Here is a 12,257-nt window from a genome sequence, read left to right as displayed (position 1 = left end):
AACAGCTTTGTCTCTTGGTTGTCTAAAATAGCACTAATACTTTGTGGACAACAGTAATGCTAACATGATGAGGCCTGCATTCTGCTCTTCTTGTCTTTATTGGCCTGTTCCAACTGGCATTTATAAAGTGCTTCTTGAGAAATCCAGTTTTATCCATTTGGTGGATTGTTTGACTGCTATGAATTGGAGGAAGAGGGAGTTGTAAAAGTTTCTCAAAGTAGAATAAAGCTCATTTCCAAAATTTTATTTTTCTGATGTGAAAAGCATACATTTTGCAGATGTAGATTGAGGCTTCCCTGTAACATTTCAGCTCCATAGCTTTATTTCACCAACGTAATGCTATAATTGTAACTTTTCAATATTTCCCTCCCACTTTTCACTCCTGAATTGCAGGTTTGTACCTTACATCGGCATGGTGACCATTTTAATGAATGATTACCCAAAATTCAAGGTAAGTTGTAATTGTGTGTAATCTGCAACGTGAAGTAATGCAATCTTTGTTCAATTTTTGTTGTTATAGCTCATCGTTCAGTAGAGTTGGAGTGGTTAGCCAATTAGGTTAAATGAACGTAAGAAACTCGCTTTACAGTGAGACAATGTTAGAGCTTCTCTTTTTCCAGAAAGAGTGCGTTTACAAGGAAATGTTCCAAAATTGTTTTCTGACTTATTCAAACTGGGAGAGGAAATTAACGTAATGCTCACCTTCTGTAAACCTTTACACTGTCCATGACCGGTTTCCTTCATTTATCCTGACCATGCAAATGGAATTTGGACTTGCAATGAATGTCTACGTGTCTGCCCGTCATGGTTGCATTTTGACTGTTGATCTTGTCCCCTGTGTTTGCAGTACGCTCTTCTTGCTTGTTTGGGACTCTTCGTACTTATCCACAGAGAATGATTTGGCATACGTGTGCGGAGAGAAAGAGACAGGGAGTGGGAGGTTGGAAAGGGGAGATGCAGAGAAACACACACAGCCATGCCCCTGCCCTTTATTCGTCATGGAGCCACGTGAGCTGGAGCTTGGTGGAGTGATGGATGCTCTGAGCTCAGTAAAGCTTTATAGTACTAAACTTTTTACCGTGCATTTACCAGCCTCTATTCTTAAGAGGCATATTTTCAGATCCATTTGGAAGAACATGCATTCTCAGTTTGTCATGCTACTGTCATAGTCTAAAGGGCCACTTCGGTTAAAGTGCCTGCATCTGTCCAGGAAATCTTTGCACCAATGAATGTCCTGTTGAGGAATTGGATAAGCTAATCCTAATCTGTGTTTATCAATGAAGCAAAATGCAAGCTTTAATTTCATTCTCGTGCTATTCTCACAACGCGTTCTCTGGACAAGCTCCAAGTAATAACTTGTCATCTAGGAGGGGCTATTGTTAAAAAGAAAATCGAGTTTCTTTATCAGATACCCAGTGATATTTAACAGTTGTTGTGCAAGAGGCATTTTTACTTTGCTGAGAGTACTGCTTTGTTCTCTTGTCATGTCAGTCTGTTTGTGACTGTTAATTATTTTCCATGATTCTTGCTTTCTTGCCGTCATGCTGCCCTATAATAATTTAATTACTCTGCGATGGCAGTTTTCTTTTTTCTCTCTCTTTCTGAGCATAGAAACTGCTAACCCCATCCCCTGATTTGTCACCCCAAACCGACATTTGTCAAACCACATGGGAGCAAAAGAAAATAGAGACTGGGTTTTGGAGCAATGTGTGTTAGTGTGGATTTCCTGTTTACAGCGCTGCTCTGCACCCATCATTTACTTCGGCCAGGTTCCAGGCAGGTCTTTTTGTTTTTAATTATTTTTATGAACCCAGCAAAGCCGTTTCAAACCAGTTCTACATGCTTTTTGCTGAAGAGGCAGCCAAAAATCCACTGGCCAAAGTGGAATACCGACATGGTTCTGGCCTTTTGCACAAATGGAAAATTCTCTTTGGCAGGCAATAAAAAACTTGGAACGCACTCGTCTACTTTCCATGTGCTTGGTCCACATCAACATGTGAGTGGTCAGTCTTTTCTTGCATTATTTGAGCAGCTTGCGGGGTTTGAATTTTATTAGCCCTTTAACATGTATCATTATACTCGTATATGTGTAGGTGTTTGTATATGGATTGTTTAGCTGTTTAGGGAGGAGCAGGGATTCCCTGCAGATAGTCAATACTAAAGTATGATAGCAGTTTCATACATTGACCTAAGGCTCATGGAGGAGCATGTATATATTTGACAGATGTATAAGGAGACATTTTTATACTTTATATTTAATCACAAGGACACAATGGGAAATGAAGGACAAATCATGACCGTTCATGTGATTTCAACTTGCCATCCCACTATCATGAAGTCTATACTTTGATTGGAGAACCAAATATAATGTAACACATTCCAGTTTTTACATCGTCTTCTGACCATTTTTTTTTCCCCCAGTTTCAGCTCTTCTGCTGCTGCAAAATAGTAAATTCCCCGTTACTCGCCTGTATGACATTACTGTACACCACTAAGCATTTCTGTGTTCCAAATTCCATCTTTTTGTTTAAAGTTGCAAATTTAAATTGTACTTGTTCTTTCTTTGCATTATTTGGCAGGTGACTGAGCTTAACCAAAAAATAGAATCTTTATTAGGTTCTGCATAAAAAAACCATAGAACACCTAAACCAGTCTGCAGGAAGAAGTCCTCCCTCAACTCGTGATCAGGAGTGTTTGGTATGCTTGCCATCCTTGCCCAGTGTGGATTGGCGAGAGTGAGGAGCAATCTTCAGTAAGAGTCACCTTATGCAGTCAGTGAAAAATAGTAATAATAAAAAAGGTCTAAGATGGCTTAGTTAAGTTATGTTAATTGAACTCCAGTCCTGAAAACATCCTTTTGAGATTTCTGAATACTTACTTTTTCAGCATCAATATTGTATGGTTTCCTTTGTAATAAGTGTGGAATAGCCAAAGGTGTTTACTAATACTCGGCCTTTGTATTCCTATTTTCAAATATCTCGGTCCAGCTATAAACGGTCATTCTGGTGTTTCACAGGCAGGGTGATTCATCGTGTGTGCCATCCCTCGGATGGACGTTAAACAGGCGACCCTTCTGCCAGCATTAGTTTCTGGACGTTAAAGATCCCACGGTGTCCTTCGTGAAGAGTAGGCAAGCTATGGCCAGCACCATGAACAAATTACAAATTCCTGTCCTAACCTAAGTCGAACATCAGGCTTGGCCAGCTGGTTTGTGAAAGACTTCGGCCAACCTTCCTTGGCCAATCCCACAATAACGTGGAAATATATGTGGCCGGCGAAGAAGATTCGTATTTTCAAAATATGTAGCAGCATCACAAGCAACAACAATTATAAAATAAACAACTTTCTACACTTAGAACCTATCAATGTTCTTTTGTTTAGCTATCGGTATAGTTTTAGTTCCTCATGTTTGGAAGTTTGTCATAGCATTAGAGCTGGAATGCAGATGCTGCATGAAGATGCCTTCCCAGCAGTCACTCAGGGCAGCAATTTGAAATATGTTCAGGGTGCTGGCGATGACTCACCTTCTCTTTGCGAAGGACACCATCCAGGGATCTTTAGCATCCACCAACTAATGCCGGCCGACAAGAAGCCTGGTTTAACATCCATCCGAGGGACATCACACACATTGCCTGCGAAATACCAGGATGACGGTTTATAGCTGAGCTGCAACCACCCAAAGCCAAGTTTGTGAATGAAAAGTGTGATGGGATTTGTTTGAAGATGTGCTATTACCAAAAATGGCCGAGCTGAGAATCTGAGCATGCCATGGTAGATGCTTCCCGATGCCCACACCTGTTGTTGCCTGACACCCAGCATTTTGATACATTGCACTGGAGAAACCAAGAACGAAATCTTGCTCAAGTAGGCCATTCTTTCAATCGGATCAGACCGAGTGGGGCAGTTGGTGACCATCGTAATCATGGTCACACCTTTACCTGGGATACTCCATTGGATCTCCAGGACTGTACCACGCCCCAACATGCAACCTCTAAGGACGACTGGTTTGCTCTGACCATTTGAATTCTGCTTGCAGTCTAAGTAGATTAACTTCATTCTCCCTGCAGTGTTCGACCCCAATGGGGGGTTCTGGTGCTTAACTCTGAGATTCTGCACATTGGTTTTCTGCCACGAGATCTTCAATCCCATGTGGGCAGCATCGTGGAAGGTTTGAAGGTTAGGGCTGAAATCCTCTGTATAGTCTGTTTGTGTCATCCAACTTGCAACAGTCACTGGTGTTTCATATGCAGCGTAATGCATTGTGTATGCTGACTTTTGGAAAGATGTGAAGCAGGAGGTTGGCGAACAAAGATCCCCATGGTGTCTCACAGAGAGTAGGTGATTTATGCCTGGTACCCTGGCTAACTTACAACATCCCACCCCCTTTAGGCCTGGCCAGATGGCTTGTGCATAAAAAAACATTTCCCACCCAACTCCACAAGAAGGGGTGGGGATGATTCCTTTTACCATGCTCTATATTCTGTTCAGCCATTCATGCAGGGTACTGTATTTTCTGGAAATAACAAATAAACACCCCTTGGTTCAGTCGGAAGAGTTTCTTGATTCGGGTTGTATTCATGGATACACCACTACAATGCGGGATACTCAACCGAGTGTGCAGGAATTTCGAATTTGGCAACGATGCTGGCAATAGCTCGCCGACTCTTTTCGAAGGACTCTGTGGGATCTTTAACGTCCACCATGTACTAGCAGCCGACGGGACGCCCATTTTGACGCATATCCGAGGAATGGCACACACTGATGCCTCACCTTGCCTGTGAAACACCAGGATGATAATTTGTATCTTGCCAAAATTCAAACCCAGGCTATCCTGCCAGCCTGACAATAATTGGTGCCGTTAAATACGTTGTAGTAATGAAAACCGTTTCAGCTGTTTCACACAAGTTCATTCCCCTTTCCCCAGGAGTTGGCAAGCAAGATATAGTATAGCCTGGTAATTGCTAATACTCAGATCCCACAAAGTGGATTAGGAAGGATTTATGGGGTTAATAAAGATCATGGGTGAGTATCGGAGGTGACTGTGCACTGCTTGGTTTCAAGCCATTGATGGCAGAGTGGAAAAGAATGTCCTCTGGAAGGTTGTTCCTTAGATGGGAGAAGTGAGGAATAGAAGAGTTGAGGTGTGCAGTTGACCTGAATTTTGGAAGCCTAACCAGGAGGGGGTCTGTCTGCAGTCTTGCACCAATATCCTCACAATGATTCCTTCATCTTCGGATATAGGAAATAATCGATTGAAGGGTGACAAGTCAGGTAAAAAGGAGGGTATGGAAGTACCTCGCAATCCCACTTCTGCAGCAAAGATGTGATGTCCCACTGGTGCAGAGGCCCTCTGTTTGGAAGAAAATGACTCCATCCTGTAAATAATTTGGGTTGCTTTGAATGCAGTTGGTTGCATTTTTTTTTCTCCACAGTTCATTCACATTCAAATCCCAGACGACAGGACTTTCAAACACAAGGCCACAGTGGGACAAGAACAAGTGTGGGGAATTGGGGTTCCATGTGGTTAATTAGTAGTGTCGCGTGACTTCCCCTTGGTTAAGACCGGGAAATCACGAATAGCGAAAGCGAGCTTTAACTCTGAGGCGACTATCAAATGCGGACTCGCTATACAAACGTGGGAGGAAGAGAAAAGAAGAAGAAGCTGAAAGCTTTTACTTGTCGGTCCCACGTGGCAGCTCCGATCCTGCAGGAAATGAACTCGCACGCAAAACGGATTTATTATATACAGGGAAAATAACGAAAGGATTTATTTACAACGGATGCCGCGACAAGAAAATGCGCCGGTTACTAAAACCCCCTAATGAGCGCTCCTACGCACAGAACCAGACACAGACAAGGGGATGGCAGAACGGGAATGAAAATAAAGAGGTGTGATTTTATCATGCACTTAGCTCTGATCAGCTTGAGGGTCTCGCCAGGGTCTGCGAATGGGTCCGGCCAGCGTGCGCGTGCCAAAACGCGCGCGTTGGCAGGAACTAGGCCTCGCTGCGCCCGTTCGCGCTGCAGCGTTCACACCAGGGCTCGTCACGCCGCAGTGGCAAGTCGCGAGTCGTGTCCGCCTGCAAAACTCTGCACATCCCCCGGTGGCGTCTTCGATTGCTGCCTGGAGCCCGCTGTCCTGGTATCGTTTCTCGTGAGGGCCGGAACGAGGAACATGAGCCGAGGGCAGAGGACAGCGTCAGGAAGGTACCTAGAGGAGGAGTGAAGAGCGTCGCACGAGGAAGAAGAAAATGTCGGCCAGCGAGTTATTTTATCACCCGTGGTCTGACGTCATCGATCCTCCTGTCCAATCAGTCCATCGCCTCTCAACCTCTAGAATGTTCTTCCCATGTCAGTCCTTCACCATTGGCCGAGCACTTCGCGCTCTCCTCCTCATGCCATCGGCCAATCAGTCCGTCGCTTCCTTCTACCAATCAGCAAGCTGCTTCTTGCTTCGCCCCTGGCCAATCACAAGTCCTTCCTTACTCTGGCCTTTCATTGGTCGACTCCTGCCCGATAACGAGTCCTCCTGGGTGTGGCTCCCGGCCTGCCTGTGCGATGTTTTATAGCCATGTGTGCGCTTCCTGCCTGCACTTCTGGTGAGTTTTATTGTGGGGGGGGGGTTTAATTAATATGCGTGGTGCTAATGGGCCTTCCCTGCTCTACGTGTCAAGTGCGTTGCCATACGGGACGAAGGATAAATCACAAGGTCTCACGAACCGGGGAATTAACATAATCCCTGCTCTAGTTAACACAAGGCCATCCTTGTATGACCACAAATATACGAGCTTAATCCGACATCCGGGCTAAACGGGTCCTCTACTTATGTGCATCGAAATTGTTGTTCTTCTTCACGACAGTCAGAGCATGATACGTACACAGATCTACCTGATCTATATATCACTCTACCCCAAAATTCATAACTAGTATTCGTATAACACATAGTCTTGTCTCGCGTGCTCATTCTGAACAAACATACCATCGTTAACTGAACATGTTACTATTATGGCCCATATACCCGTATCATCTATGCTCCCCATTATGTCAGAAACATTGCCATAATTTGTAGCTTTATTGATTTATTATTGGATATTTAATGAACACCTTTTTTTCTTCTTCCTTTTTTGATAGTTGAAGGTTGTGGAAGAGCTTCTTTTATTTATTTATTTTTTTTCTTCCTTTTTTTGAATACAAGATCGAAGCTCATGTAAGAGCTAATATCAATCACAAAAGAAAAAAACGGACAAACAAAACATACAATAAAGGGAGCGGGAGACAAGATGGGGAGAGAGAGGGAAGCACACAAGTACAACAGCAGAGAACAGGGACAACGGAAGATCTGTTGGAGGGAGAGGGCTTGGGGGGAGGAGGCATGGGAAGGAAGGAAGGTGGGTGCGGTGGGGGTGTGGGGGTGGGAGAGGTATAAAACACAGGGACACTGCTAGAACTTCCAGAAAAGAAAGAAGTTGGTATTTCAAAAAAAAGTGGATCTGGGGAAAGAGGAGAAGGTGCAAGACCAGAGAGGAAGTGGTAGAAGATAGAGACCACTTATCTGTCTGTGATGGTGAAGTGATAGGACCATAATAGACTCAGCTTCATCATGGGGTATTCCAATAATATTGAAGGCCTTGGTTTCCACACTGTCGACCTGAGGAAGATGTGAGGTACGGGAGCCAGTACAGAGGGGAGCCAGACTCCATTAACCCTTTGAGTACGGGATTTTTTTTTTTATAAAAATACCCCCGGTACGGGATTAATTTGGCATTTTGGTACGGGAATGCAACCACGTACTGTCGATCTACAGTGCATTCAGAAAGTATTCAGACCCCTTCACTTTTTTCACATTTTGTTATGTTATGGCCTTATGCTGAAATCGTTTAAATTCATTTTTTCCCTCATCAATCTTCACTCAATACCCCATAATGACAAAGACAAAACAGGATTTTAGACAGTTTTGCAAATTTATTAAAAAGAAAAAACTGAAATATCACATCGATATAAGTATTCATACCCTTTGCTATGACACTTGAAATTTAGCTCAGGTGCCTCCCATTTCTCTTGATCATCTTTGAGATGTTTCTACACCTTGATTTGAGTCCACCTGTGCTAAATTCAATTGATTGGACATGATTTGGAAAGGCACACACACCTGTCTATATAAGGTCTCACAGCTGACAATGCATATCAGAGCAAAAACCAAGCCATGAGGTCGAAGGAACTGCCTGCAGAGCTCAGACAGGATTGTGTCGAGGCACAGATCTGGGGAAGCCTACAAAAAATATTCTGCTGCATTGAAGGTTGCCAAGAGCACAGTGGCCTCCATAATTCTTAAATGGAAAAAGTTTGGAACAACCAGGACTCTTCCTGGAGCTGGCCGCCCGGCCAAACTGAGCAATCGGGGGAGAAGGGCCTTGGTAATAGAGGTCACCAAGAACCCGATGGTCACTGGCTGAGCTCCAGAGATCCTGTGTGCAGATGGGAGAAACTTCCAGAAGGACAACCATCACTGCAACACTCCACCGATCTGGGCTTTATGGCAGAGTGGCCAGGTCTCAATTTTTTCCATGGAGTGGTTTCAGAGATATAGAGGTGTAACGTTTTAAAATATTCTAGGGGAGGAGGCCCTCCCATGGTGAAAATTTCATGTCAATCGGACCTACGCCTGCGGAGAAAATGAATTTTTAAAATGCAGACACAGCACACTACGCAAATGAATGCTTAACCCCACTTTTCGCTTTTCGAGCACAGGGTAATTACACAGTGAGCTAATATCTCACCGCAGGCAGGTAGGTGGTCTTTCTGTCTTCTACCGACTCCTCTCCGGCCTTGCACCCCCAGCTCTCTCTGTGCTCTGTCCCCCAAATATTCCTACAGGTCGCACAAGATCTGCCAGCAACCCTCTGATGGTTAAACTGCCGAAATCTCGGCTCTCCGCTCACCTTCACTCTTTCATTCCTCTTTTCTCCCGCCTCTGGAACAAACTCCCTCACTCCCTTCAATCCCACTCCTCCCTCCAGGTCTTTAAAACAGCTGTTCACCACCATCTCTTATCTTCCCCCATCCAAAACCTTGATCTTTTCTACCCCCGCTAATTCACCCCAGATCCACCTTGTTTGAAATTCCAACTTCTTTCCTGGAAGTCCTGGCAGTGTCCATATGTTTTATACCTCTCCCACTGCCCCCTTCCCACGCCCCCCCCCCCCCCCCCCCAAAGCCCTCGCCCTCTCTCAGATCTCTCGATGTCTCCATGTCTCTCGGTCCCTGCTCTCAAATGTTGTGTTTGTGTCCTTCCCCCTCTCTCCCCATCTTGTCTACCGCTCCCTATGTTATATGTTTTATGTGTCGGTTTGTCTTTCTGTGTGTTCATGTGATTAATGTTCGCTCTTTCACGAGCCTCGATATTGTATACAAAAAAAAAAAAAAAAAAAAAAAAAAAAATCCCTTCACGGGAACTTCAATTTATTGAGACTCTGTGTCGTTGGGTGAATGACTCCAAGAGGTTAACTAAATGCTTAGTTATTTCTTTAACACTTGTTTTAGAATAAGTGTAAAGTAATTAAATGTGATATTAGATATGCGTCTCATGTAATAGATGGAGAGTCCAAGTTACCCTCGTGTGTGGCTAAAATTACCATCCCTCATGGCCTTGTTTTTTGTTTTTTTTTACTGTTCTGCCCTTTGTTATCTGTAATGTATGTACTTTCTTCTGCTCGCAAGGCCGTGAGCATATTTTCAGGCAGCAAAACCCGTCAGTTTGAGGCTGCAGTATTGTACCTGCAGCAAGATCGAATAAAGGGTCAGCAAAGGGCTGCTCCACCCACCATCCCTGTGTTATACTGTCTGGTTTGCCCTCCCTGTGTTATACTGCCTGGTTTGCCATCCCTGTGTTATACTGCCTGGTTTGCCATCCCCATGTTATACTGCCTGGTTTGCCATCCCCGTGTTATACTGCCTGGTTTGCCCTCACCGTGTTGTACTGCCTGGTTGGCCATCCCCGTGTTATACTGCCTGGTTTGCCATCCCTGTGTTATACTGCCTGGTTTGTCCTCCCCGTGTTGTACTGCCTGGTTTGCCATCCCCGTGTTGTACTGCCTGGTTTGCCATCCCCGTGTTGTACTGCCTGGTTTGCCCTCCCCGTGTTACACTGCCTGGTTTGCCATCCCCGTGTTGTACTGCCTGGTTTGCCATCCCCGTGTTATACTGCCTGGTTTGCCATCCCCGTGTTATACTGCCTGGTTTGCCCTCCCCGTGTTGTACTGCCTGGTTTGCCATCCCCGTGTTATACTGCCTGGTTTGCCATCCCCGTGTTATACTGCCTGGTTTGCCATCCCCGTGTTATACTGCCTGGTTTGCCATCCCCGTGTTATACTGCCTGGTTTGCCCTCCCCGTGTTGTACTGCCTGGTTTGTCCTCCCCGTGTTGTACTGCCTGGTTTGCCATCCCCGTGTTGTACTGCCTGGTTTGCCATCCCCGTGTTGTACTGCCTGGTTTGCCCTCCCCGTGTTGTACTGCCTGGTTTGCCATCCCCGTGTTATACTGCCTGGTTTGCCATCCCTGTGTTATACTGCCTGGTTTGCCCTCCCCGTGTATACTGCCTGGTTTGTCCTCCCCGTGTTATACTGCCTGGTTTGCCCTCCCCGTGTTATACTGCCTGGTTTGCCCTCCCCGTGTTATACTGCCTGGTTTGCCATCCCCGTGTTATACTGCCTGGTTTGCCCTCCCCGTGTTATACTGCCTGGTTTGCCATCCCCGTGTTGTACTGCCTGGTTTGCCCTCCCCGTGTTGTACTGCCTGGTTTGCCCTCCCCGTGTTGTACTGCCTGGTTTGTCCTCCCCGTGTTGTACTGCCTGGTTTGTCCTCCCCGTGTTGTACTGCCCGGTTTGTCCTCCCCGTGTTGTACTGCCCGGTTTGTCCTCCCCGTGTTGTACTGCCTGGTTTGTCCTCCCCGTGTTGTACTGCCTGGTTTGTCCTCCCCGTGTTGTACTGCCTGGTTTGTCCTCCCCGTGTTGTACTGCCTGGTTTGTCCTCCCCGTGTTGTACTGCCTGGTTTGTCCTCCCTGTGTTGTACTGCCTGGTTTGTCCTCCCCGTGTTGTACTGCCTGGTTTGTCCTTCCCGTGTTGTACTGCCTGGTTTGCCCTCCCCGTGTTATACTGCCTGGTTTGCCCTCCCCGTGTTGTACTGCCTGGTTTGTCCTCCCCGTGTTATACTGCCTGGTTTGCCCTCCCCGTGTTATACTGCCTGGTTTGCCCTCCCCGTGTTGTACTGCCTGGTTTGCCCTCCCCGTGTTGTACTGCCTGGTTTGTCCTCCCCGTGTTGTACTGCCTGGTTTGTCCTCCCCGTGTTGTACTGCCTGGTTTGTCCTCCCCGTGTTGTACTGCCTGGTTTGTCCTTCCCGTGTTGTACTGCCTGGTTTGCCCTCCCCGTGTTATACTGCCTGGTTTGTCCTCCCCGTGTTGTACTGCCTGGTTTGTCCTTCCCGTGTTGTACTGCCTGGTTTGCCCTCCCCGTGTTATACTGCCTGGTTTGTCCTCCCCGTGTTGTACTGCCTGGTTTGTCCTCCCCGTGTTGTACTGCCTGGTTTGCCCTCCCCGTGTTGTACTGCCTGGTTTGCCCTCCCCGTGTTGTACTGCCTGGTTTGTCCTCCCCGTGTTGTACTGCCTGGTTTGTCCTCCCCGTGTTGTACTGCCTGGTTTGTCCTCCCCGTGTTGTACTGCCTGGTTTGTCCTCCCCGTGTTGTACTGCCTGGTTTGCCCTCCCTGTCGCTGCAGTAGTGAGAGCAGGTGTTTGTCGTTTGTCCATTGTGCCGGCGATAACTCACCGTGAGATCTCTGAGTTTCCCAATTCATGTCGAGGCTCTTTTAACGTCTATCCGAGAGACCGCACACATTGATATAATCACCGTTTGTGAAACACCGAGATGACAGTTTATATCTGGGTCGGGATTCGAATTTAGAACCCAGACGAGACAGCTTAGACTTACTCGGCCATTCTGTCAACCACACCGCCATTAAACGTCATGCAGGTATCTTGTATCTACGGCCCGTAAATCAAAAGATAAAAACAATTACATTGTTCATAGGCGTTTCCAGGTATGTAAACTGGAGCCTGGAGGTGAGCATTACCTGTATTTGCACTAGCTGATGTACCAGTCAAGGACGGATTGAATGGCATTTAATTGGACAGGAGTCAGAAGATCAAAAACTAGAACGACACTCGGCAGAGAGCACACCTCCGCCAGGTCGAACAGACATGGTTT

The 12,257-nt window shown here is 46.2% G+C and overlaps 1 protein-coding gene across 1 annotated transcript in view; it reads left to right on the top strand.

Moving 5' to 3' along the window:
* Nucleotides 1–1,993, top strand: part of LOC137421689 (signal peptidase complex catalytic subunit SEC11A) — a 43,090-nt gene extending 41,097 nt beyond the window's left edge. Inside the window, exons 5-6 of the mRNA XM_068107984.2 lie at nt 394–451; nt 848–1,993. Coding sequence (XP_067964085.1) covers nt 394–451; nt 848–898 — 109 coding nt within the window. The 3' untranslated portion in view covers nt 899–1,993. The remainder of the gene's footprint in view (nt 1–393; nt 452–847) is intronic.
* Nucleotides 1,994–12,257: the final 10,264 nt, after the last annotated feature.

The sequence above is a fragment of the Myxine glutinosa genome, chromosome 2 (assembly GCF_964187855.1).
Source record: "Myxine glutinosa chromosome 2, kmMyxGlut1.1, whole genome shotgun sequence".
Taxonomy (NCBI): domain Eukaryota; kingdom Metazoa; phylum Chordata; class Myxini; order Myxiniformes; family Myxinidae; genus Myxine; species Myxine glutinosa.
Note: the sequence above shows the minus strand (reverse complement) of the source record. Positions and strands in the feature narration are given on the sequence as shown.